Source organism: Cololabis saira, chromosome 2 (genome assembly GCF_033807715.1).
Source record: "Cololabis saira isolate AMF1-May2022 chromosome 2, fColSai1.1, whole genome shotgun sequence".
Taxonomy (NCBI): Eukaryota; Metazoa; Chordata; class Actinopteri; order Beloniformes; family Belonidae; genus Cololabis; species Cololabis saira.
In genome coordinates this window covers 9836796-9863970 of record NC_084588.1, presented here as the reverse complement: position 1 = coordinate 9863970, position 27175 = coordinate 9836796, and the positions used below count along the sequence as shown (strand labels likewise).

Genomic DNA, 27175 nt, shown 5'->3' with positions numbered 1-27175 from the left:
CTGACTTGTTCCTAAAGTTTTGAGAGGGAACAACTCTCCCGTTCTTGTCTGATACAGGATTGGAACCCAACAATTCTGGGTCTTTCGTGTATTTTTAATTTAATTATGCACCAATTTTTTTTCATGTTGTTGCAGTTTTGGACTACATCCAGGACAGATCGGCACCCTGGGTCTGCTAGTATGAAGCCATCATTTTTGTGTTTGAGACATATTGGGATATGATGTCAAAATGGTTATCACTTATGGAAAAAAGTGCACATTTTTCTCTAAATTGGGTAATCACTCACCTCAAAACGGCATCATGTGGTGTTCAGGTTAGAAGTCTGGTTTTTAACAGTTAACTCACACCTTTTACAATTATGATAGTATAAATACTACTGTGAAGACAAGCTTCAGACTTAGATACTGCCATCTTTTCCATGTAGGCACTGGCTTGTTGGAAGAATTGTACTATTTCTGAGGAGTACAGTTGGCTTGTTCCATCGTTGCAGCTTTTGGCTTGGAAGAATAAAATGAGCTATTTCGCAGACTTACTTGAAAGACACAAACAAACTGTACAAACTAACTTTTCCTCTCTTTTTTCCTTGCACTTCAGGTCCAGATTCATATTTGGTGAGACTGGAGTTGACTGTAACGGACGTAAATGACAACATCCCAGAATGGAGCATGGTTCCTGTCCCCTACCTTGCCGTGGTTTCCCCAGATGCTACTGCCGGTTCACTGGTGTACAAACTTTATGCTCAGGATGGGGATGAGGGCAACAATGGTGAAGTGGAGTACTTCCTGTCAGATGGTAGGTTTATTTATGGATTTATCTTAAATTTAATATTTCCTTAAAGGTAAGATATTTACTGCACCTGCTGTGAAAAAATAGATTTTTCAAAGCAACACTTTGAAAATGAACGTTTTGAGGCTAAATCTTTAGGATCTCGGCCACTATCAGGTGTTCAAGGTTAGACGTTCAACTATCTTTTGTTTCCAGGTTACACAGAGAGATTTGAGATGAGTGCTTTATAGTATTTATGACGACAAGGAGCCTGGTCTACCATTCTCCATAATTTTTTCCCATGATTCAGAGTCAAATCGTGTCAAGTCTTTTCTCCTTGAAATCCGAGCAGCTGAAGTGTCAGTACTTCATGCATATGCAATTTTCCACGGTAAAATCATTCTTTTTTCCATTATGCAAAATAATTGCTTTTTTTCTTATTAACTCCCATGTAATGACTTCCTGGGCCTATTTGGGAATTTGTTAGACAATCTTCCAATTTCCTCCCGAAGATGCATGAGATTAACCTGACGGGGGAAATCTAAGGATAAAGTAAACATTGATGGTGGTGACTAAAGTAAAGTCAGAAAAGTCAGTCAGAATGGATGTTTCGCTAATGGGGCAGTAGCATCCTTTTGCTATAGTTGACCCCCCCCCCTTCCCCTCCTCCTCCTTCTGAAAAGTATTGATCAGCTACTTGTAGCTGCTTGCTACAAACACTAGCCCAGGGCTGGGCAACCTTGGTCCGCCCTGCATCTTCTAGACGGCTCCTTGCATCAGCACACCTGAATCTAATTAATATTCATCACCAGCTTGTCATCAAGGTCTGCACATCTCTGTTAATGACACAGTCACTTGTACCAAGGTTTGATGCAGACACACATGTAAAACATGCAGGACAGCGGCGCTTGAGGGCCAGGGTTGCCAACCCCTGGGCTAGCCTAGTTTTGGTTTAAATCAAAAACTCCACATATGATGATTGTATCAAAAAAACGTCACCTATCCAGCAGTTGACAAACAGAAATAAATACATAAAAATCAAAAATAATCTTTTGCCACCTGACACTTACTTCTCACATACAATGTTTAGTTATTGGAAATAATATCACAGTACAACATTTCAATTGATTTGTGGAAACGATTTTCATTTATTTTGGCCTGATAAATAAGGTATGTCTTGTTTGAGCAGGAATCTGAAATTAGGTCTCATTACAAAGGAGAGAGAAGAATTTGTTGCTATTTTTTGCTGTGTGCAAGTCCTTCTGTATACAGAAAGTAAGGCTCAGCTACTGAGAACTGAGGCGATAGAGACGGACGTTTTCATCATCTCAGGCACACACACGATAAATGTTGAAGCTTTTGGAGTGAACACTATATAATATATATTTATCTTGTGTAACTTGCTCCAAACAGCTAAATAGCCTGGGACATAATTTTTTGCATGGCTGATGTTTTTTTGATATTTTTTACAGATACATTTCCTTGAAAACCTAGATATTTATTTATATTTATATTATTATATTATATATTTATATTATTTTTTTTAAATCTTTGTTTTTAATTTATTTTTTGTTTAATGTTTGTAATGTGGGCCTTTCTTCTTCTTGTTTACATGTGGAATAAGTGGACTCGAGCTTTCTTTTCAGGAAGTAACAACAAAATGCCCAGACGGAGATTCATAACTACAACTTAGTTGTTAGGAAATGTTGTGTTGGTTGAGCACGTGCAAAATGGAGACGGCGGAAACGGAAGTTTACGCCATTTCTCCCTTGATCATCTGGGAAAATAACTAGTTGACCTGCAAATGAGCTTGAACTTGACTATTGAATATTGGAAATTCAATATACAGTAATTCACCATGTATGAGCATCGTACAATAAAATCTTTTGAAAACAGTCAAAGACTGTAGGCACAGCTGCAGAAGTGAAAGGCATTTCAAAAAACAAACACAGGACAAACCTCCTGTAATGTCATACATTTTGTGGGATCCTTGGACGGTGCTGGCAAGAGCTGACTTAGCCCAAAAATAAGCAAGCCCGGAGGCCTTGTGGAAAATGGTCATTTAAGGTCTGTTACTACAGCTTATCTGGCTAATATTGCTTCACATTCATCTTTACTGTCCATCCATCCTCATTTATAACCAAAATGACTTCCAACACGAGTACCGCGGGTACTAAAACAAGGACCGGCGGCGCTCCGATCATTCATACTCCGATCAGCACCTCTTTGCTGCAATACCTGCACACCTCATCCGGGTAGCAACTACAGTTGCTCGTACAAAAGTCCTGCACTGGTTGCAACCTGCCCACCATCAAGTGTGTTTGTTGGACAGAAATGATAGCAGTTTTCCGCTCTTGATACTGTTTCACATGCTAATGTCATGTTTACGTACTCAGTGATTTCCTGACTGAGGTTGAGCTCCATGACTCTCAGCAGTGTGTCTTACTTGAGGATGATTTGATGGTCCTAAGATTTTAATATATCCTACACGGATGCAAGGTCCCCCATAACAGGCAGATGCAGCAAGGCAGTCCCAAGCACACCAAGACTCTTTATATGATTCAGAGTAGGTATTATCTACTTTTCCTTTAAAGCCTTGAATCGAGGCGCCCGGACTTGCTTTCTTTATTTTTGAAGAAATTTTCCATTTCTATTCAAAAAAAGCATCTGAACTTTTTTTTCTGTTTTGTGAGCACAGATCAGATGTTTCTGTGTTTCTTGTTTTTTTTTGTTTTTTTTTTCCTTTTTCTTTTTTGTCAACCCCAGAACATGAATAGCCTACAAACATTTCTTTTTTTTACCATGGAGCCCAAAGTTTTTAGAAAAACAACGAAGGGTGCAATCAGACAGCGACGCACTTGTGCTTTTGCAGATGAGCTTAGATATTTTTGGATGCTTTCGCTGGTTCTTTGTTTACAGTCCACAGTATCCCTCTGATCAGCCTGGGGGGACTTTTCCTCTAGCAGGTGCATTCTGGGAAGCTGCAGACACATGACCCTTTTATAGTTTGTCATATTTGCAGCTACGGTCCTAGAAACACGAATCAGCTTTGACGATTGGCTTATAGACTTAACATTAATGATGCAAACATATATTATGCAGCATTCATTCACTGTCTTCCTGAGCTCCTCTGACAAATCTCTCCCATTCATACTCTGGTCCAGTTTCAGGGTGGTGAAGACAACGGTACCAACGTGTCTGATGGCTAGACCCAGAAGAAACACAAGAATGTGGGATGACGGACTTAAACGGATTCATTTAGGCTACGTTTACACATAGCCGGGTATTTACAAAAACTGATATTTCTCCCTCTACTTTTTGAAAAATACCATAATTTACACAAACCTGCATAAATACGCTGTTAAGGTGCTATGAGCAGCCAAACCTGCAGGGGGCAGTGTAACGAGAAGCTAAAGTCATGCTAACCAATCAGAATCCTGGAAAAAACATCAACAAATGACACGAGTAACTACAGTGGCCAAACGAAATTGTAAACACAGGTCGCACACATGACGTTGGTGACGTTTCTGTTGCATAATGTGACGTTCTGAAGCCTAAATGTCCGTTTCCCTCCGTTTACAAGCAAACGTGAAGACGGAGTTTTTGCAAATCTCCGCTTTGGCCGGAGTTTTCAGAAATGATTGTTTTTGGTGACTTTGAGCTTCGTTTTCGTGTAAACGAACGGCCAAAACGCATGAAAACACCACCGTTTTTGCTAGATGTAAACAGGGCTTTGCTTTCTGTCTAGTGGCCAGACCGGTGTTTTTCCAGCCCTCGTCTTCCGGGTACACTGTCCTGCATGTTTTAGATGTCTCCTCGTATCAACACACCTGATTCAAATTAACGATCGTCGTGAGCTTGTCTTCAAGGTCTGCACAGCTCTGTTAATGAACGGCCAAAACGCATGAAAACACCACTGTTAGAGTTGCGATGATGTCTGCGAGGTTAGAGTGAAGGCAGCAGGAAGCCAAGGGTGTGTTCGGGGCCCAGGTGGAAGGGAGAGAGGAGAGTCAGGGGGGGTCCAGGGCGGGCGGGGCTCGAAGGTGGGCTGCTGAGCTGGGTTAGGCAAAAGCTGAGCCGACCAAGAAGGCAACCAAGCAGGTTTCTGTGCTCCATCCAGAAGAGGTAATGATCTGGCGTGGGACTCCAGGACGGTGCAGGCTTTCAGCCGGGCCTGATTACCAACGAGCAGCAGGTGTGGTGCTGACGGACCTCAGACCCGCCCAGCCTGAAACAGAGAGCCTGAAAATTTTCTTAATTCTTCCATTGGTTTCTCTATTACATATAAATTTAGTTGGGGGAATATATAAATACACACACTTATGCACACACTCACTCACTTATTTGATGTCTTTCCTGAAGAGAAGCTTTAATCCTTTCTTCTCTCTCTCCAGGAAAGAGGCATTTTCATCCTTCGAAAGATTTCATCACCACCAAATCTACCTTAAATTGTTGTAGATTTGTCATTGAAGATCACTTTTATTCAGAGGTCATGCTAGCTTCTCTTAAGCTCACCGTGAGCCATTCATTCATTCATTCATTCATTCATTCATTCAATGAATGATGTTCTCTTACTTTTATTAAAATCATTCATTTCAGCCACTTCTTTAGGTATTTCACCAAGTATGAGTCCTTTTGCTGCCAATGTGTTGCTCTTTTTTTAAATTCAGTGTCTTGTTCATTTTCTGTTTCCAAAGTGCTTTGCTTTGAATTTAACTACCTAATGTTTTGAAGCCCTTTTCTGGTGTTCTGTTTCCTTCTGACAATTATCACCACTGTGTTTGTTCTTTCCCCACGTTTTAAACACAGCTAACTGGGAACAAGCACGACTTTTAGGACACTTCTTGTCGAAGTATCGTCTTTAAAAAGATTTGCAATGCTTTCCGTTGTTTCAGACTGACAACAACCTCTTGTCTTCTGTCAGTCAGCCAGCTGCAACAGCTTGTTAATGCCTGCAAGCGCTCTCTATCAACTGCAAATAAAGCGCTCCGTGGTTTCACAGCTATGCTGGCATTTGTTTTAGAGATTATAAGATGACTCCACATTTTTCCATTTGTGCCGCTTTTTTGAATGTTCTCCAACAAATTGTGCCCAGGTGGAGATGGTCGTTTTGAAGTGGACAGGAAGAGCGGCCAGATTCGAACCACGGGCCTTCCCCTGCAGCGGGACAGGGAGTACCTGCTGACGGTGGTGGCTGCCGACCGACTCGGCAGCCGGAGCGTCCCCGCCGTCGTATCTGTGGTTGCTGGAGCTCGGCCGCCACAGTTCACCAACGCTTCCTTCACCATCGCCATCCCGGAGAACACCCCCGAAGGACAGGCGTGAGTCCACAACGCTCGCCGACGGGTTTAACTACATGTGCACTGTAGCAAACATCATATACATTGCTGCCATGCATCATCTTTGTAGCACAGTCATCACTGATATTAATGAAATAGATTAATTTAATTGCTTGGGGCTTTTAAAAGTCAAATCAACACCATTTAGCATTCACATAATTTATTTCAGCCTTGGGCCGTGCATACAGATAATTGATTTACAGCTAAACTGAGCAGATTTCCGTAGTGTGACAATTTTGCTTAAGCACTGTACAGACGAGGGATTTGATTCATTTCTATCTTCTGCTTTTGTCTTGATTTTTGTTTGTTTCACATTTTACTTCTTTAAACCTCATAAAAAAGTATTTGTTTTGTACCAGATCTGAAATTAGTTAAAAACCACTCAGATTAACAAGAACATATGGCATAAAATACTCCATGTTATATTAAACATAAAAATAATAAGAAAAAAGATGAAACAAAGAACTAAGTTTACTATTGCTGCTTGTATAGAAATTGAGATCGGTGTAGCAGCCAGGTATTTTTAATCAAATACCTTAGTTTTATGTTTGTTTGCTTTTATTTATTTATTTTTCCCTTTTATATTCTTATTTTTTACTGTTTCCAGCCATCATTCACTTTTGGCATTTCACCTCCTCCCACTGTGCAGCTGGAAGTCAAGGTCCAGTTTGACTGGAATGTCTTCACTCTGAAACATTCTTTGGTATTCGATGATTAGTGGCGGAAAAGAAAGATCTGTAATTGAAGTGGTACATAGCAGTATAACGTGGGGAAAAAATGCTTTCACAAATAAACAAGTAAAACCAAAAATGTGTTTTATGCTGACTAATTTTACTCTCCTTACATATAGTAAAATTGATGGATGTGCAATTGCAGTGTCCTGTAGAGGAGAAGGGAAACTAACCATCCCATAAACCCCTCTGCTCCAAAAACTTCATGTAACACAGATAGTAACAGCACATGCATTGCTTGCTTTTTCCTACTTTATCTAAAAAAACTCGACTGCACTGAAGTAAAGCACAGTAAACCTTTCACGAGGAACCTGACACCGGCCCCGTGTCCTGCTACAGTATTTTTTACTCCATCAGCGGACGTGCCGCCCTTACGCGTCCACCACTGCAGTTGCAGCTGCAGTTGACGCCTGCTGTTTTTTTCCCATGTTGTCAGTTTAAAACTGAAGATAATTTTTTATAACCAAGTGCTACGTATATGGGAGGCTGACGAGGATGTGGAAGCTTAGTTTAAACTGTCAAATATCCTGCACGCTTTAGGTTGATGCTGTGTCTTATTTGTAGTGTTGTTTCTGTCAGCCTGTTTCAATTTTAGTTTTAGTCTAGTCTTTGGGTCAAGCTATCATTTTAGTTTTTATTAGTTTTAGTCACTTTCATTCTCCTTTTACTTGTGTCATGTTTCAGTCGATTAAAAGTCTGAACATTTTAGTCTTATTTTAGTCAGAATTGTCCAGGACCATTTTAGTCTCGTTTTAGTCAAAGATTGTATTTAGCCGAACCCATTTTACAATTCAACGTGACGTTGTGACGTCACCCAGCAGCACCGACTAAACGAGAGGAAACAACCTAAAAAATGTATATTAAGGATCTTTTGTCATATAACATTTCGTCTCGTTTTGGTCATCAAAATGAAGACACATTTTAGCATAGTTTTTATTTTGTAATCTACATTTTGGTCTCATTTTTATTTGTCTACGATATTGCATTATATATTTAATTATCGTTATTGTCACATGACCAGCATTTTCGTTGCATCTCGTCTCGTTTTCCTCAGGTGATAAAGGTTCGTTGACGACGATATTTAGTCATAATACATTTTCATTGACGAAAGCAACTTTATTTATTTGCAGGCCTACCCCCCCCATTTGTGCATCAACAAAACTTGTAAAGTTTAGTAACCAAATCTAACTTCCAAGTGACTGTTTATACTCACATGGATGCAAGATGCACACGTACATCAAACCTCAGTCATCCTGCTTTATCATTCGAGGGCGGTTAAAAAAACAGATACACTGTAACACCACTGTTTTTCCTATAGCTCATCAACCCCCTGGTACTGACCCAATTATATAATTGACCCAGTTGTCTAATTGTGAACTTCTTGATGCCATAACTCTTTGAGATTACTTTGCATCCCATTACACTCGCATGTAAATTAACTACCTTTGACTGCAGAGTTCATAATAGCTTGGCATGTTTTGCATCAATGGATGTACATACTTTCTTTTATCAGTCAAAGTCGGTCTAGACCACACCTTTAATCTCATTTCATGAACTGGTGTCCAGCTGTGCAAACCACCAACGGTGGTGTAAATGTTTGACGGGTCTGTCTAGTAAGATTGTTCTACTAGCTACAGCTCACTCGTCTGTTGTTGGCACTTCGGTCAAGATTAGACCACATTTTATGGTGAATGAATTACCATCAATTAAAGGTATTTTTCTTGCCTTTGTAACCCATACCCTGAACCTACGAGCCGTTTAATGAGTCATTTGTTTAATTTCTACACATTTCTCTCACCTTTCCTTTTCACAGCGTGTACCTCAGGCACACGGTGTGACTTGGATTCTTGTGTTATGCAAAAATCTTCACAGACAGTAGTTGTGCTGTGTTTCACTAGCGTTTTCTGTCCAGCTGTGACATGAATTTGAAGCAAACTTTTAAATGCTGACACAAAGATTGCTGTCGTTTTTACGAATTGGTTTTTAATAAATACTCTAAAGGCTCATCAGATGGGGGTATATGTGGTATCCATTGTGGGAATGGAAAAAGAAAGATAATAGTATGTAAGTAAACTTTAGGGGAGAAGCATAAATAAATAGTCATCCTTGATGCAGTTCAGCAGGTAGGCGTAATATGTGCGTCAGTTCAAAAGGTTGAAAAAGAAAACACAGTTGTTGGCACTTTTGATTGACAGCTAGGAAACCATGTGTACCACCTCTTGGTAGGTTGTGCTGTGTTTATCGGGAGTTTACATGTTCTTCTCGCTTGTATTTCTTCTGGATGCTCCCGATTCCTCCCACAGTCACATTATGTAAATGAAATTTACGCAGCAATTAAATGCAAAGATAATGAAGTAACCTGTCTTATGTTAAATTGATTACATGTCCTATTTATGTGTGAACAATCCAGCGCTCGGTGAATTGAGCTTTAACATAAGGAAGGAAGGAAGTTACAGCTGCAGCTCTTGGAGTCATTAATCCCATTTCAGTTTATATATATATATATATATATATATATATATATATATATATATATACATACATACATACATTTGTCATTGTGGATATTCAAATCAGCGTGATGCCGCCCCCGTCCCCATATTTCCAGTCACCTGTCCACTGTCACAGGAGGCCAGATGTTTTATATAATGTTCTAACACGAGAAACGCCAGCTTGCTAGCCCCCCCTACAAGCACTGCAGCTGTGTCGCTGACTGCGGGATATAATGCCATTGTCAGGTTACAAAACTCACTTCATAAGGTATAATTCTTCATAATTTGTCTGCATGCATCACTGTGCGTGTGTGCGATAGAGATTTGCATCTTACGCCTCGGCGGTTCTGCTGTTAAGAGTATTTGAAGGCCACGTATCGTCTGCTCTGTACTCATCTCCAGAAATCTCAACAGTGTACCAAGTCTAGGAACGTTCTATCTTTTTGACTCTTGAATCCAAATCAATTGATTTGAAGTAGCTACCGATACCCAATACAAAACAGAAAGATAGAAAGAAAAAGAGGAAGCATCTCTGTCCTCTCCATCACATTAAATTCCCAAATTACAAACAGTAAAGATTGCTGCATTCACTAACCAAACCTGAAATATTTCCAAAACATTTGCAAAGGAGCCTGCTTCAAGCTTGGCCATATTTACAGTACATGTTCTCACCAGCGACTGCTGCTGCTTTAGGTTACTCCTACTCTCCGCCTGACCTAAATTGCAATTGTTAATAGTGAAACATATATGAATAAATAATGTAATTTCGTGAAAGAGAAATGAAAAACCTTGATCGTTTCCACATGATCCCGACCATTCGAAAATCACGGCCCCAATTTCCGAGCACATACATGAGATTGGTACATCAGTAACTATTTCTCCGTGTCTACCTAGGTTCTTGGTGACGCCTGCTGTGTCCTTCCAGAACAAACCAATCAGCTACAGCCTCCTCATCAATCCCAGCAGTCTCTTCTCCATCTCAGCCGAGACGGGTGAAATCAGTCTCACCCGCTCTATCGACTACGAGAGTGACCAACACCGCTACCTGCTCCTGGTGCGAGCCAGCGAAGGCCAGGAGGGCCTGAGCAGCGCAGCAGAGGTTCGTGTGACCTGAATTCAAAGTGTAATTCCATCCATCAATGACGGCTCTGCCTTCTAGCAGCAAATATTTATGACACTGCAATGTTCCTATGTGTAATATTCATCATTTGACAGATTTTTCAATGAAGACATGACACTTTGCTGACTTTGCAGTCGGTATGGCCGTCTTTGATCCACTTTAGGTAGCCAGGTGGTTTTATTTCAAGCTACCTGGCAGATATTGTAAACCTGGTGCATCAAGTCGGTCAGAGGACAGCTATTGAACTGTATCGGCGGTGAATATAACGATACATTTTGCAGAAAGAGACCCAACCACGTGTTCTCCGAGTACTTGTATGCATCAGTGAGCTGAAGATATCTTTGCATTTATTCCTCACCAGCAGCTGTATTGATACTGTCGCTGTTAAAATATTGAATTGTTCCAGGCATCGTCAATGATTTGGTTTCGGCAAACACACAAGACTGTGTTTGTTAGTAGGATTGTGCAGACAACGTATACCCAAAGTGTGGTTGACCAAGGCAATTCTTAAAAGCCGAGCCCTGCATATTCAGTGGAAGATGTAGTTTCTGTTGCGAAACAGGGCATTAACTTTGATGATGCGCCCTGAGATACTCTCCTGGCTTATTTAATTTTTCATGGTGGTTGAAAGAGTGCATTTTAATCTTCCACTTAATAGCGTGATAAATCACATTTGTTGACTTCTGTTTGTAAACTCAACATTCAGCGAAACCATTTCAATGAGCTAAAAGAGATGAAGCAACAAATCCGAACAAGGCGATACATTGGAGAAATAAAACCAACATGTTTGTCTAAACACCAAAAGCACTGATGAGGGAACATATTGCTCATTCCGTATCAGCGTCCGCTGTCTTTCCTACATTTCTACAATGATTGATGGGCTCTGGACTCTGGATACTGAAGGCCAAAACTGAGCTATCAATAGCTAGTTGAACTCAAATGTAACTAAATTGAGTACAAGTTGAGGGGGTGTCACAGTTGGAAGGTGAAGAAAAAGTAGAAAAATAAATACAGTTGGCTACACAAACTGGTACACACTCCTCCTGGAGATGACTCTGAGGATTTGAAGAATCATTTCTGCATTGGTTTTAAGAAGATTTTATCGTCCCCATGTAGTCAAACTAAGTGCTTGAGCGTTCTTGCACATTATGACCTGCACTTTATCACCAATATCTGGATCTTAAAAGACAAATAAAGGTGGTTTACACATATTCTTAATTGTATTCCACAGTTTGCCATCTCAAGGAAAAATATAAAAAAAGGAAATGTCACTCAAAATTCCGTAGTTGACAGATAGGTGGTATCTGTGCTCAGGAAAGCTGGGAGTCTCTGCAGCACTTGACCTCGCCAGACTTTCACAGCACATGTGCAAATGTGCAGATTCGGTTTCATATTCACTCTTAAAGCAACAGTACACTTTTGTGAACGTTGCGTTCGGTGAAGACTTAATAGAGTCGTCTGATTGGAATGAAGGCCATGGGATTCCTATGACTCCTTTATGTTGTCAGGAAGTGAGACTGGACAGAGGCTGAATGCTTCTGGCGCTGAGGCATCTGGTCTGGTTTTTCCATCGTTACTCGGGCCTCGGGCTAAAGCGTGTCCTGCTGGACCGATCTGTCCTCAACCCAAACAAAAATAGGGGAATGGGACGAGGGTAACTTCATCCAGTAGTGAGACAAATCAGCATATTATGCGGACAGGAATTAAACTTTGTGTATATGCATTTCTACTGCAGCTTGCGAGCCTTCTGAGATGAAAGCACCATTTATATTTTTAACTTAAGACAATTCTTGTTTTAATTTGCCCTTTGAAAATATCATTGATATGGTGCTTTAGTATAACACCTGTACCTATCTATCATCATTATGTGTCTATTATCTCAACCTTTCCCATTGTTTTAATCAGAAATATTTAACACCATCTCATGGCCTTTAATATTCCTGCCTAATTACACCAAGACTATTACTAATTGCTTCCAGTAACATCTTAACATTTACATCATTTATCAGCTGTCGGTCTGTCCGTTGTGGATAATCAGAGTAGGGCTGGTTAAAGTTAAAGTTTAAGCCTGTTTTTTTAGAAAGCTTGATTCCGCCTTCTGTCTTCATTTATTTTCATTCTCGCAGATTTAATTTGCTTTTCATAGCAGCTGTCCCATGGACCTGCTCTCATTCCTCCCAGTGACCCCACTTTCCTGCATGAATTGTGTGTTATTTGTTTCAAACTGGAGAAACAGACAGGTTTTGGTGGAAATACTCAAACGGCTCTTTATTCCTGCCCCCGCACCGATCCCCTCTCCTGATACTTTCTCCAGTTTAAGCTTTCCCCTTTTGTCCGTCCATGCTGCTCTGTTCTCTCAGCACAACACAGTTCAATCTGATTAACATCCATCATACAACCGTAGTGTTGTGTCTGATGGAGCATTGAAACAATCCTGGAAATGCTTCTTGATTTCTAGTTTTTTTGTGTTGCAGTAAATTTTAACTTCATTTTAGAAGAAAGCTAATAGACCTACGGAAGAGTATTAGGGCCTTACAGGAGCAAAAATATTTGAGAGGGGAAGATTTTTTTTTATTGTGCACTTCGATAAAAAAGTCGAAATGTTGATAAAAAAGTTGAAATGTCGAGATTAATGTTGAAATACAATTTCAAGAATAAAGTCGAAATTTTGACTTTTTTCTCAACATTTCAACTTTATTCACAAAATGTTGACTTTTTTTCTCAACATTTCGAGTTTTTTCTCGAAATTGTACTTCAACATTAATCTCAACATTTCAACTTTTTTCTTGACATTTCGACTTTTTTCTCAAAATTGTACTTGAACATTATTCTCGACATTTCGACTTTTTTCTTGAAATTGTACTTCAACATCAATCTCGACATTTCAACTTTTTTATCAACATTTCGACTTTTTTCTCGACATTTCGACTTTTTTCTCGAAGTGCATAATGAAAAAAAAATTCTTCCTCCTCCTAAAATATTATTTTTATTTTTCTCCTGCCTGGCCCTAATACTCCTTATATATATATATATATATATATATATATATATATATATATATATATATATATATATATATATATATATATATATATATATATATATACCATTATATACCAGCCTTAAATGGTCCATTGAAGTCACAGTATCATGAAAGTCTTTACATTGCTGAAAATGGTATCAGCAATTGGCCTTCAGATTTGCAACCATTCTTCCGTCCCTGTGCAGGTCCATCCAGCTGCCAGTCTCTCCCTCTCCGCTCTGCCTCCTGACTCTCAGTCTGAGGTCTGACCGTGGATTTAGTTTAGAGCATACCCACTGTAATCAGTCAGGATAGAAGGTGTCACTTGCTGCTGTGATTTTCGACTTGCTTTGGTCTTGACGGGCCATGGTGCCACAGCGCTTAATTGCACCTGCTGCCAGCGCCGCTGCCAAGAAGCTCGTGCCTGCCAATAAACGCAGCCCCTTTGTGGGAATTCACACAGCTAAAACGGAAACGAGCAGGCAAACGCCCGCTAGACTACAGCTTCAGCAAAACGTGTTTTTTGCGAGGTGCAGGGTTTTTCTTGTACAGTGTAACTGTAACAAGTGAAGTGTATAAATAGAAATGTTTTTTTTATTAATTACATAATGCACATATTGTACTTATGGAAGCTGTACTTATATAAGCACATTGTTGTTATGGGGCACTTGATTGTCCATGAGGGATTGTGAGGGAAAAGCTGCTTTTGTGTCTTGATGGTGTGCAGTGCTTTAAAATATGCCGCCAACAGTTTTAAAAGTTTGTGACCTGGGTGTGAGGGGTCTAGAATAATCCTGGAATAATATTATTCTACTTATTATTATTATTCATCTAATGGATGGAGCACTGATGGTTGTCCAAACGGTCCGGGCTGCAGTTTACTAATATCCGATTTAGATAGCTAAACCAAACTAGACGCTTACAGAAGTGGACAGGGCTGACTTATTACAGCTGAATAGAACTGGGTCAGCCGCTCTTGTAGGAGGTTGAATTGCCTCAGCTGGGCCCTTTTCACTGTGAACTCTAGTCATCCTCTTGGAAAGCCGGGGTGGAGCCTGGGAATCTGCAGCTTCACGGTGTTCAGGATCGCTGGGGGGGCCGGGCTGCAGTCCGCCGGTATCTCGTTACGTATTAGACTGCTCCAAATTCACATGCTTGGCACCCAAGATACTTCATACATGTTTTTTTTACATTCTATATCACTGGGATTTATCTAAATATCTGCATATTTGCACTCAATTATACCACAGTTGTTAATTAATTGGACATGTCCTGATGACCATTTTTGTGGCCAGATCCTTGGTTGTTTTTTTTTGTGGAAAAGGTTCAAGTTGCTTTTTTCTTTTTTTTTTTAAACTTAATTTTTTTGTATTTTGACATTACAGATTACTTTAATGCTTTAAACTTTAACTTTTTTTTTTACATAATATATATGTCGTACCAGCAGACACCTAGAGCAAAAGACAAAATGTCTTAATCAATCTTAAGAGTATGGTCGGGGTTGGAGTAGCGGCTTTGGTTTGTGGCCCTTTCGTGTCCATAACAGTCTTTCTATGGTAATCCCTCGTTCATGTAGCATTTACATACATCATGTTCTTCCATATATCCTCAGACAGTAAACAAACTGTCTCCATTTCCTCCAGTACTTGTTTCCCTCGTCTGATTCATGTCTGAGGGAGAATGTTAGTTGTTCCATATTGTGAATTTCTTTAACTATTTCTATCCATTCTGAAATTGTTGGACACTCAGCCATTTCCTAGTTATTGCCTTTTTACTACTTGCTAACAGTATTTTCAGTAAATACTTATCTTGTTTGTCCAGCCCAATTGGTATGTCCCCTAAATAAATAATTTCAAAACTAAAATCCAGCTGTAAGTCTAATTGCTGTTACTACATCAACCCAGTATGTGAAGATGTCGGGGCTCTCCCAAATATATGGTAATGGCCAGCAGACTTATTTCCACATTCTCTCCAACTCAAGTTCCTTTTTTCAGACGCTCATTCCTAGACTTTAGCTACACAGCCTTCAAATTATGAGGGAGGCATTTTAAACTATTCTCAATTTTCTGCACCATGTTACATGCCACTTGAAATCGTATTAAAATGTATTTCAGGTCAGTGGACAGTGGTGCTGAGAAGGGATGAAGGTATAAATTAGCGGCCGGAAAACTGAATACTGCATCGGTAGCCTGTAGCTGGCATTGTGTTTGGCATGAACTCATTTAAGGTTTGTTTGAGAAGTATCTTTTGTTGTGTGTGTGTGTTTTGATATGTCCTGTTTTAGAAATGAGCAGAGGGACTTGCTGGGTTCGTTCTGGTGATCTGCGTTGCAAAACCTGTTTCCGTTCACCATTGATGGTGTCTTTTCCTGAGCAAGTTTCTCATTCTGATGCCATCCCGAATGCTGGCTACAGAATACAGAATGTGAGCTCTGCGCATGCATGTTACATCAAAAAGAGGACTGTCTGTCTCTCTAAAGACCAGAGGATGCCAGTTAATGTCAGATACTTTGAAAAAGTAATTCTAATGTTTTACCTGTTGGGAAACCTGACAAGCACCTACTGTATTCTGAATAATTTTTTTAAAAACGTTTTTATACTTTTTTATTTTATTTTCTGAATAAAGGGGTAGGCAGTACAGTTTTTGGAGACATGATTCTTTATCATTGTTCAAGTTATCGTGTTATCTTCTATTATTATACTATATTTATTGTATACAGAGTTCTGCGATGGTTTTGAAAAGTTTTTTTTAGCCAACTCCACTATATAATTATCTGTTTGTTTGTTGTTTTTTTTAAGGAAGACCTGCTTTATGGTTTGTAGACATTTAGTATTGCTATGGTACGAAGACTTCTCTGAAATATCATAACAGTATGGTGTACTGTAGAAATCTTAAAGGGGACCTATTATGAAAAACAGGTTTTTTCTTGCTTTAACATGTATAAAGTGGTCTCCCCTCAGCCTGCCAACTCAGAGGAGGAGGAAAGCAACCAAATTCTGCAGTGTCTGTACAGCCGCCCGCATGAGCCATCCAGTGTGATGTGGCTGTACGAGCCGTTCAGATTCCGCTCCCGTCGTTACGTCACGACAGGAGCGATGCGTGAAACCACACCCACAACTAACTCCGCCGGCCGGAGCTTCCGCCATTTTTTTGTAGCGGTGTATCGCGTCATTCAGGAAGCAAATCAGCACAGTGCCTCTTTATCATAGCCCCGCCCACTCAGAATCCTGCATAGATAATGAGGTTAGAGACTGGGATGATAAAGACATGGCTCAGAGGCTGAATTTCTAATTTATTTAGCAAAAACAATTAAAAGCTTGTTTTTAAGACATTCAAGGCCTGTTTAAAATAAGTATTAGATGCCATAATAGGTCCCCTTTAAAGGGTTTCGGAGATTTTTTTTCTGTGTCAAAATAAAACACTGTATTAAACAATGGACGAGGCAACTGATTGAAACCAATTTTTTTTTTTAACCTGGCTGTAAATATGTTTATTTCTGCTTTGAAATTGGACATTTTAATCTAAATGGAGATTGAGTCGCTTTTGCAGCCAGCCTGTAGTGGTCAGTCGAAGTACTGTAACAAATCTGGGTTCCGCATGAGCCTCAACCTGGAAGTTGCATGGTTGACACTTGGTCAGTAAGAGAAAGATCTTTCCATATGCTGATGCTTTAGTATTTATTTTATTTTCGTTTCCCCACCTCTTCCAAAAAAACAAAAATAAACATCACTCACTGCATCCATCTGTAACCATAATTATGCCATGGAGGAGACAGAAAAGACTCTTGCATCTTCTTGAAGTGAAGCATTCAAGTGTGTTAACGCAATGCGTTCAAAGGAAAGATGTCAGCATTGAGGTTGGATAAGTTGGGCCAGTCCTAATCTGCGCTGCTTTGGTCTTCCTCTTTACTAATTTGATATAAAATGAATGGATCCAACAACTTAAAAAAGAAAATGCATGTCAAGGGTTACCAAACAGTGTCTGTCAGGGCTTCCAGGAAAAGATACTACTTGTTACTGTCCTTAGCATCTGACCTCTAATATAAAACAAAAGGTCATCCTCTTGTTTTTATACGCAGGAATGCTAGTTGTTAGCCTTTTTATAGCCTTTTTTCATTAACTTGTCATCCAGATATTGCAAAGAATCATGTAAGGATTTCCCTTTTTACCATTCAAGCTTATTTGATACTGAGGGAAAACACAACAAATTAATATTTCAAATGAAGTATTTCTCAAAGAATATAACTGCTTAAATGTAATTGTGCTGTTTGCTAATGAATTAAATTGTCTATAAAAGAAGTTTATTGCCTGCTGCAGGAATAACAAACAGAGGGAGTGCATTTGTTTGTAAGGGACCCACGGAGCATATCTTTAATTTGCAGGTAGTTTCCAAGTTTTTCCACTTGAGGAGTGATGGCTCATCAGCACCATTAGTTACCTAACCAGCCTGAGACCTACTTGCAGCTTTTTGTGTGTTGTGCACGCATTTCAGTAATACGTGTGGTGTGAGCCCGTTTTTAATACTGTTCTCCCTGTTTCTCATACAGTCTTGCTTTTTTCTCTCTCCTGCACACGTAGCGGGAGCCTTCATAATTCTTGCCTAACTCACAGTTTCATTATAAAAGCATGGCACTTTGCACATCTTTCAGCAGAATAGAGCTGAGCCAGGTGCCTTGCACCTCATGGGCAACACATCTGAGGAAATTAAAAGAGGATGGGGTAAATCTTGTTTAACTATATAAGCCTTTTAATTTACAGAAAGTGTTTTAGCACTAGCATGTCATAATAAAAGGTGTGGATGATTAGCCGAACACGACTTCAACAGTATTGGAATATTCATATAATGCATGCTTGCCATATGGTTTGTGTTTGTTTTCTTTGTCATGCACATTCACACTATTGGTATTATAATAATGCATGAAATAACACTAGTTTCAAGGTAGCTAGCACCCCCCACCTACAGTAGGTCAGCAGCCACATTCATGTGTATTACATGTACCCCCAAAAAATCACCAGTACTGACTGTGTTGCTGCTGTGATTGGTACATACAGAACATCCAATGATGATATTTAATTTTGGACTTTTAAAATGTGTGTGTGTGTGTGTGTGTGTGTGTGTGTGTGTGTGTGTGTGTGTGTGTGTGTGTGTGTGTGTGTGTGTGTGTGTGTGTGTGTGTGTGTGTGTGTGTGTGTGTGTGTGTGTGTGTGTGTGTGTGTGTGTGTGTGTGTGTGTGTGTGTGTGTGTGTGTATGTGTATATATATATATATATATATATATATTTTACACAGAAAAAACACAACAAAGACAAAGATCAGTCAGCTTTCATCTTCACAACATCTGTGCCCAGACCGAATCACTTTCATCATACTCTATGGCATTATCTGCAATAAATTTGAAGGACTGCGACTGCGTCATCAAAATGCTTGAAGCCAAACTAATATTGCATGTAACGTATATGAATATAGGAGATGCTCTGCCTGCTCTGTTGCTCAGATTAACAATATTCACAGGCAGTTCATCTGTATTTGGTATTTGAAGAATTTAAACTTGGACAATTATTTCAGGAATTCATAATCTTTACTCATGCATTTTTACAGGTGGCATTGCATCACTGGAACATGCTAAGCTTGACATAATCATGTCAAATTACCACCTTTTTTATGGGGTGCTGTAGTATTGGTAATTTGAAAATCACATGGTACATTACCTGGCACGCACCAGCTTTCCTTTCTCTTGGAGTGTGTAAGGTCAATCACCTTAATTACAATAAAAAGAAAGTGAATAATAATCTTAATTAAAAAATGAAATTGAAAATCAATAACCTCTCGACTGTACATTAGAGAGAAGCCCATCTGATGTACATGGCTCAATACCTTGGTCATCTGACATTGCTATTAACAGAGAAAGGTGTCGCACTAAATACGTGATCTTCTGCTTGCTGTGCTGTGTGGCTTCTTTATTGCACAGAAAGTATCTAGAGTTTATCCGAAAACTTAGTCAAAGGTCTTATGAAACCATTGACATCCAAGTGAACTTATATTAAGGAACATTGAGGGCAATGCTGGGTTCGGTATCTCGTCCAGGGACACCGTAAAACTAGGCAAACTGGGAAATGAACCAGAAACCAGAAAATTAAGCCTCCGACATTTGGCTTGCAGCTGGACCGTGTGGGCAGAAACACTGACCCAGCTTTACAGCAGAAGCGAGAAAAAATATCCGGTTACGTCATTGAGAGTCTGACTTTACAGGATACGTTGTTTGTATCGCAGCTTTCACAGATAAATATCACAAAGCACTTCACCATAGTGTGCAGTTATACTGTAGGAATAAGTACATAAACATATAAGCAGAATAAAATAGATAAAGAGTCTTCTTTTCGAGTCCGTTGCATGTGGTTGTGCCAGTATCTGGCTCAGGTCACAGCTGTTGGGGTGGTTCCGCCAGGTCACACCCCAACAGGGCTGCTAACACACAAACCTCCCGTGGTGCAGCCTGGGAAACGCTGATTGGTACAATCTGATTTTACTATCTGATATCACTCCCACCAGAAGGCCAATATCTGTATACTTACCCTAGCAATCTACCTAGATGACAAAGAAGTAAAAGCATACACGATCAGTGGAGCGGAAAAATATGGGAAACAAATTCCACAGTCAAGGTGCGATTGCCGTACAGGAACACTTCCTCCAGAGTTTTAAACTGAGCCTCTAACAGTCTCTGCCTGGATAACCTGAGGGTTTGAGATGAAGCATATGGCTCTAACAGGTCTGAAACATGCTGAGGAGACTGACCACGCACGTTCTTGAAAGTTGGCACCAAAACTCATAATTGAAGAGCAGAGAGAACATTCAACTTCTATTGGTTCTAGGCCTGTTGATTCTAAATCGATTCTCATATTAATTCCTGAAAATCGATTCATACATCTAAAGATTTTTTTTTCTTCATTACATTTTCGCCTGGTGAACTTTAATCCCAGTAGTCCAGTCTTTTAATTCACACATGGGCGTGGTGTGAAACTATCAAACAATGAACATGGTGTCGAAGAGTAGCTGCAGCTGCAGCGATTGCAGCGACAGGTCTACTAGTATTCATATGTTGCATAACTACAGTCATATAATTCAGGCAACAGCTCAAAAAACATTTATAATAACACTAACCCAAATCAATATCGGATCGAATCAAATCCTGATAATCGAATCAATTCTTGACATTTGAATCGATACCCAGCCCTAATTGGTTCTACTCAGGAACCTCAATGTAGCATATAATACAATGATTTTTTTCAGTAAATAAATACCACCTGGAACCTGTCACAATCTGCTTAATAAACATCATAGATGACCCGTACCATTTGTGCTAGTTGATAGAAGAAGCTCATGCATGAGCATCTCTCATCTGCGTGTCACATGTATGACTCCTGGCTTGGTTGTAGTAATCACACAGTCAGGTGTATAAACATTGCGGTTCTTTGAGGGAAATAATCCCACGAGTACGCCTTCGTGCAGCTCCTCCTCCCCGTCACGGCTCACAAACACACACACAACTGCACCAATACACAAAGATTGACAGTTGCTGGCAAACACAAATCACCTCAGAGAGTTGACATGGCCAGATTTTATTTTGTTTTCTGCCGCTTCAAGGCTGATCTTTGCTGAAGGATTAACTGATATTACAGAATTTCATTTTACCTACTCATTCTTAATACCAGTGGTATTTAGGAACCGCTCAGTGTGTGTGTTTGGGGGGGTGTATGAGAGGGATCTCTCATGTTTCTGTCTATTCCATCATGTTTACATGGAAGAAAAGAAGTGGGTTTGGGGGCGGCAGGAGCTCCTTGTCAGCCTTGTCTATATTTATTGTCCCTTGAATACTTAAAGCAGGCGCTCAACATCTGCTGGAAGAAACTTTGTTGGCCCTCTTGTCCCTAATGAACAGGAATACAGTGTCTCAGCAGAACGCACGTCGGCTTGCTTACACTATACAAAGTCCTCTTTGCATGACACTCCTTTGATGCATAGGGTTTCTAGGAAACTGGCCGAGATTGCATTCTGCGCTGACCTGCTGGAGCAGAGTCACGGCTGGAGCAGCTGCCTCCCTGAGGAGAGCAAGATAAACCAGAGGGATCAGGGTCACGGCATGCCTGTGGACGAGGTTTGGATGGAGCCTCCTTTTGGTTATGGATAGGGTTAATTTGGGTTACTTGCAGATGAAAACCACTCTGTATGCAAAGGAAACCAATTTTGAGCAGTGCCTGCAGAAATAATCCCAGATTTACAAAAATTTCATAACACTCTCCCAGTGTGACATTTAATCAGCAGCATTTCCACTTCCACGCGATTGGCTGGGCAGGTTTTTGCAAACATGGATTCAGAAAGAAGGCAATAATAAAACATATATGTGTACGAGGATATGTAGGAAAAATGCAAAAATTCCACAATGAATTTACTCTGTTATAACTTTACTTTTTTTTTTCTACTATTTGAAATGTTTGGCGTCACAAAGTCACTCTTTTTCTGAGGCAATTCAAGGCAAGAATGTAAAATATGGAGGTAATCTAAAATGTTAGGTTGTTTTTTACAATTTTCTTTTCTTACAATGAAAGCAGATTAAATATTTATAGGAATTTTTGGTTTTGAAAGATCTTTTAGCACTGAATTTAACAACTTTCATGTTAGACGTTTCTGTTTTTAATTCCATCCAAATAAAAGGCAAGTGTTTAATGTCAGTGAACTTGCTTTTCTTCACCTGCTTTCTGTTTCTGTTTCCCATCTCTTTTCATCCTTCGATCTTTGCCCTCCTCCTCACTTCCTCCTCAGGTGCGGGTTGTTGTTGTTGATGAAAATGACTGTGTTCCTGAATTCCTCCAGTCAATTTACAGCAAGGATGGCATACCTGAGACTGTTACAACAGCAACCTCCTTGCTGCAAGGTGAGACCTCCAAAGCAAATCTGAACAACAAATCCATGTTTAATCCCATGTGCGTATAAGAATTCTGATTTCTGCATTACGACCCTTTAACAGTAGGGTTTTTCGTCTGAAAATGTGCTACTACGGTGCACGTATCGGAATAACTGAGCTGTGTGCCAGTTGTGTTTATATTGTGAAACAATGCAAATATGCATAATATAAAAAATGTTATTGTTTCATACTTTTTATTAGTATCAGATTATTTACAATATAAGGGTGATTAGTTAGCCCCCCGAGGCAAGAGCCCCAAGACTTTAGAATCACCTCTGAGCATAATGAACAGGTTTTTGACTTGTGTGACATGGAGTTGTTCATGTTTTTGAAACACATTTGGCAAAGGCACTTCTTGAAAAATGTATTGATAGCAATAATGAAAGTTGTAAGAAAAAGAGTAAAAACATATTTTGTAGGGGGGGGTTCACAAAATGTTTGGGAACCACTGCTTTATTACTGTACATTCTTGTCTTAGAAGTCGAGTTAGTGAAAAAAATCCAAGTAAAACTAAATACCCATATATATGTATATACACATACAATGTCCAACACATATCAAGCTCAATGTCCAGAATTGCAGTCTGTGCACATAAAACATCCCAAAAAACACAAAATACAGTGCTCAGCAATTAATTGCTTTGAGAAAGGAAGCTGGATGGATATCAGCAGAAACATAGCTTTTCCCCCCGTCCTAGCCACCGAGGATATTTGAGGTAAAAACAATCCCCTTACCTAATCCTGAGTCTGGGAATACATGCATCTACATGGCTGGGTCTTCGTTAGTCTCTCTGAGGTTCAGGTGAGACGGCCTTCCTCAAACTTAGCCTTCCTGCTGGCTTCTGGTTCCTGGTCACCTGAACCACAAACCTGCTTCTTACCCTGCCAGAGCTGGCTTTCCTGGAAATGCAGTTCAGCTTACATTTTGATTTACTTGTCCTGTGTGATATTCAGCTTTCGTATAGTATGGAAAAACACATTTAAAACCCAACCAAGAAACAGTTTTATCTTGCAATTCTTTTCTTTTAGAAAAGAAACTTCTCTTTTTTCCGTTTACATCAAGTCACAGAGGTATGAGCTCTCAAGCTGGGTGCTTTATGCTCTTACATGCGTTAATGTACTTTAAGGTTTCCTGAGTGCCATCTTTGTCTGGATTCACATTGCCTTAAAGAGAAAAGTTATACACTGATCACAACAAAAGCTGACCTCATGTAAGAGAGAGACGAGTGATTGCTGATGCCATCCCTTAATTCTTGCTGCTGCAAACAGATATAAAAACATTTTTGAATAACGAGGTGTATTCTGTTTTCTGTGGCATATTGACCTAAACATGATGAAAACATTCGATTAACATTTAAAAACAAATAAAATACATATTTTGAAAAATGAAATAATGAAATGACCAACTGCAGTTGCAGTGTTGAAAAAGCTTTTCTTGCAATGATTTTCATTTGCAGTTTGTCTTTTAGATGCATGTGCTAGCACTTAATCATAAAGTGTCTTTTTTTTACTATTGTCTTGATGTATGGCATTTGTTGGACTTTTTAATTCAAGGTATGCGAGTGGGTTTTTTGTCAGTGTTTAAACAATTAATGTTAAAAAGTTATACTCCATATTTATCTTCCTCCTTTCAGAAATAAAGCTTAGCCAGACAAATACATTCGCAAAGATTATTTTGTTGATATATACTATTTAAATTCTGAGTGTAATTTATGGTACAGATTGCAAGATTAATAAAATAGCTGTAAAATAACAGGATTCTGCCAATGATTCAAAACAGTAATCATAAAACTGAATAAAACCCATTAATAAAAAACATTACATGTTTACTAATTTTAGGGTATACATTTATGATACTATGAGAGAAAAATAGTTAGGTAAAAAATAGTACATGAAGCATGTAAGCAGGTAAATTCTCCACTAATCTTTGGCACACCTCATTGGTAAATGTGTTGGTTGGATGTACACTTCAGATCCAAGCTGCTCATGAGTTAAATTCAGAGTAAGCCTTCTTTTAAAAGCTTGCCTTGACAGCCGTTCAGTCATATGTAACACCAGAACAAAAGTAATACAATTTTTTATCCAAATGTTCAGTTCAGCTCGATCATTTCAGGCAATTCACGTATATGTAGAATTAATGATGGGAAATGAAATATGTGCTAGTTTCAGCGTGAATAAATGTGGGAGAAAGTAAGCAACTGGTTTAAGGGGTGAGATTTATGAAGTGGGAAACCCAGCAGGCTGTCAGCTTGCTGCCGTCAGCAGGTGCAGCGAGAGAGGTGAGAAATGTGCTTTGTTGCTGCCGCGCTTGCATCTGCAGACGTGTCCATGTATTGCTAGTGAGAAGCTTATACATATGGCTGTGGAAGATGGAGAAAGCGACTCAAAAGTCATCTTATAATATGTAAAAACTATGGTTCTTCAGACTGTAGCTGGTAAACATCTTGGAAGCACGGAATTTATAGTAGAATCTATTTATAGCTCAATAAATAAATGAATAAATTCAGTACGAGGATACATGTCGGCCTCTGTGGGTGGTTGCCCTCTTCAAGCTCAGGTCCTCTAACAGAGGCCTGGGAGTTTGAGGGTTCTCTGAAGTGTTTCTGCCGATCCGCGGACTGTTCTTTTCTGGACAGAGATCTGTTGTTCCTTTGATCTGCTGTAGCCGCTCTCCCATCTTGGAAGATGCAGCTCCAAGTGCTCTAACATCTTCTTCATCTTTTCCATCAACTTCTGGTACTTCTGCAGTTTCTAATCTTCCTCCTCTTTAATAGTGCTGTCACTTGGGATTGCCAGGTCATTCACCACTGCTCTGTTTTGGAGTTTGTCCATCACTACCATGTCTAGTTGGTTAGCCGTCATCAGTTTATCTGTGTGGATCTGAAAGACTCACAGGATCCATGCTCTGTCTTTCTCCACCACCCATGGGTGGTATCAAAGGTACATGCCTGCAAAGGCTTCTCTGTCCATGATGGTTCCTCCCTCACTCCTTCTTCTGCTGTCTAAGACATTCACTTAGCAGCTTATCCTTGTGGGCCATCTTCACGATGTACTCCTGGATCTTTGCCGTTTCATCCTGGATGGAGGCTTTGACGCCCACTAATCTGCAGCCTCTCTTTCCGCTTCGTGTAGAGTGTCATGGTGATGGACGTGAGATTAAGTCTTCCGTGCATCGTTACAAACTTCCTTGTCTTGATATCAATGGCTTCCATCTCTTCCTATAGCTAGACACACACAAAGCTATTCATACATTTTACTTACCGTTATTTATTGGCAGTACAAATCCAAGATTCTGTCTTTATTTTAGTCTTTATTTGATTTCCTATTTTTATTTCCTTCATTTGTTTATACCTTAGTGTATTTTTTGTGCCTGTCAGAAGGTGAAAGGGGAACAACGAACATGAAGCCAGAGGGAACTAGAGAAGCAGTATCATGTAGAGACAAATAAGACACCAGACTGTTCTGAACAAGTTGAGGATGCTGTAGGGATGTATCACTGACCTCAGTTTATGGTTTTGTAATGGTTAAGTTGATGCAAAAAATGTTATTGAGATTTTTAAAGTATCATATAATGCCTTCAAAACTGTTATTTTCAGGATTGTCCAAGAATTTTGAAGCAATAAATGGAAAAACCACATTCTTCACACATTACATGACTGCACACATGATATTACTGACTGTACACATTGCATGACGGTTGGCTGGTGTGACAGACGGAGAAAGTAGACGGGGTAAGATGGAGAGAGCTGATTCGCTGCGGTGATCTCTAAAAAGGGAAACAGGCAGAAAGAGGAAAGTTCCAAATGAAACCTTCTGAGATGGTCTTGGGAACAGCAGTGCATCATTACCTCATCATTTTATTTTCCGTTCAGCGACTTTGATGCGACATCCGTCTCCCAGTAGTTATTACTTCACTCAGAACAAATACTCCCCCTTGTTCAGCCGGTGGTTGCCAGAGTGCCGTTACAGTCGCTGCGGTCAAGCATTCTATGTTCCTGTTCAGTCTTTTGAGCTGTTGCTTTATGACCCTTGTCTGTTTCAGGGTTTACTCTTTTGCCATTCCTGTTATGCTTATGGTAGTTTATTGTAGTGTAAAGAACACGATTAAAGATGCCCTGTCCCAAAAGGACAACAGTGCAACGGTTACTTGCCTCTAATCACAGATTTAAGTAGCGTTCAGCGTTTGTTCAGGAAGATGAAACACTAGTGGCCACAGCCCACACATAACTGACTTATTTCACAGGAAACTCCAACAAAATCAGTAAATATGTTATATTCCATAAATAATTAGACACCACTGAAATGAATTATAACAAATTATAGGAGTAAATCCAGACAAATGTTATAAAGATTCTCCTCATGAACTGAAATGTAGTCTTGCACGTTTTCTTGTTGCTTCAGTTACCTAAACTATTAATTTGAAGTCATTTAGAGTTCTCAAAGTTTGTTGCGTTTTTGAAGACAACAAATTGCTTTATTAGTGACACAAGCAATATTTATGTATTCTTTTTTTTTTGGTGGAGGCGCATGAGCATGTATTATTCATGTGCGTGTGTCTGCTTTGTGTATGGACAGATGAGCTAAATGCAATGTAAGGTGAATTGGAGAATTGAACTTTTTATGGTGAAATGCTCTTGTTAGTGTGAAATATGCTTATTCAAATCCCCGGTGGTCTCTTCCGTTTTAGCAAGGCAATCAATTTGCGGCCGAGCAAGTCCTGCCTCCATGGATTCCCGATGTGCGATGT

At 39.6% G+C, this 27175-nt stretch overlaps 1 protein-coding gene across 1 annotated transcript in view; it reads left to right on the top strand.

Annotated features, from left to right (window-relative positions):
• si:ch211-186j3.6 (neural-cadherin) overlaps positions 1–27175 on the top strand; it is a 361581-nt gene that overhangs the window by 106921 nt on the left and 227485 nt on the right. Inside the window, exons 2-5 of the mRNA XM_061737325.1 lie at positions 596–793; positions 5862–6087; positions 10223–10427; positions 22288–22399. Coding sequence (XP_061593309.1) covers positions 596–793; positions 5862–6087; positions 10223–10427; positions 22288–22399 — 741 coding nt within the window. The remainder of the gene's footprint in view (positions 1–595; positions 794–5861; positions 6088–10222; positions 10428–22287; positions 22400–27175) is intronic.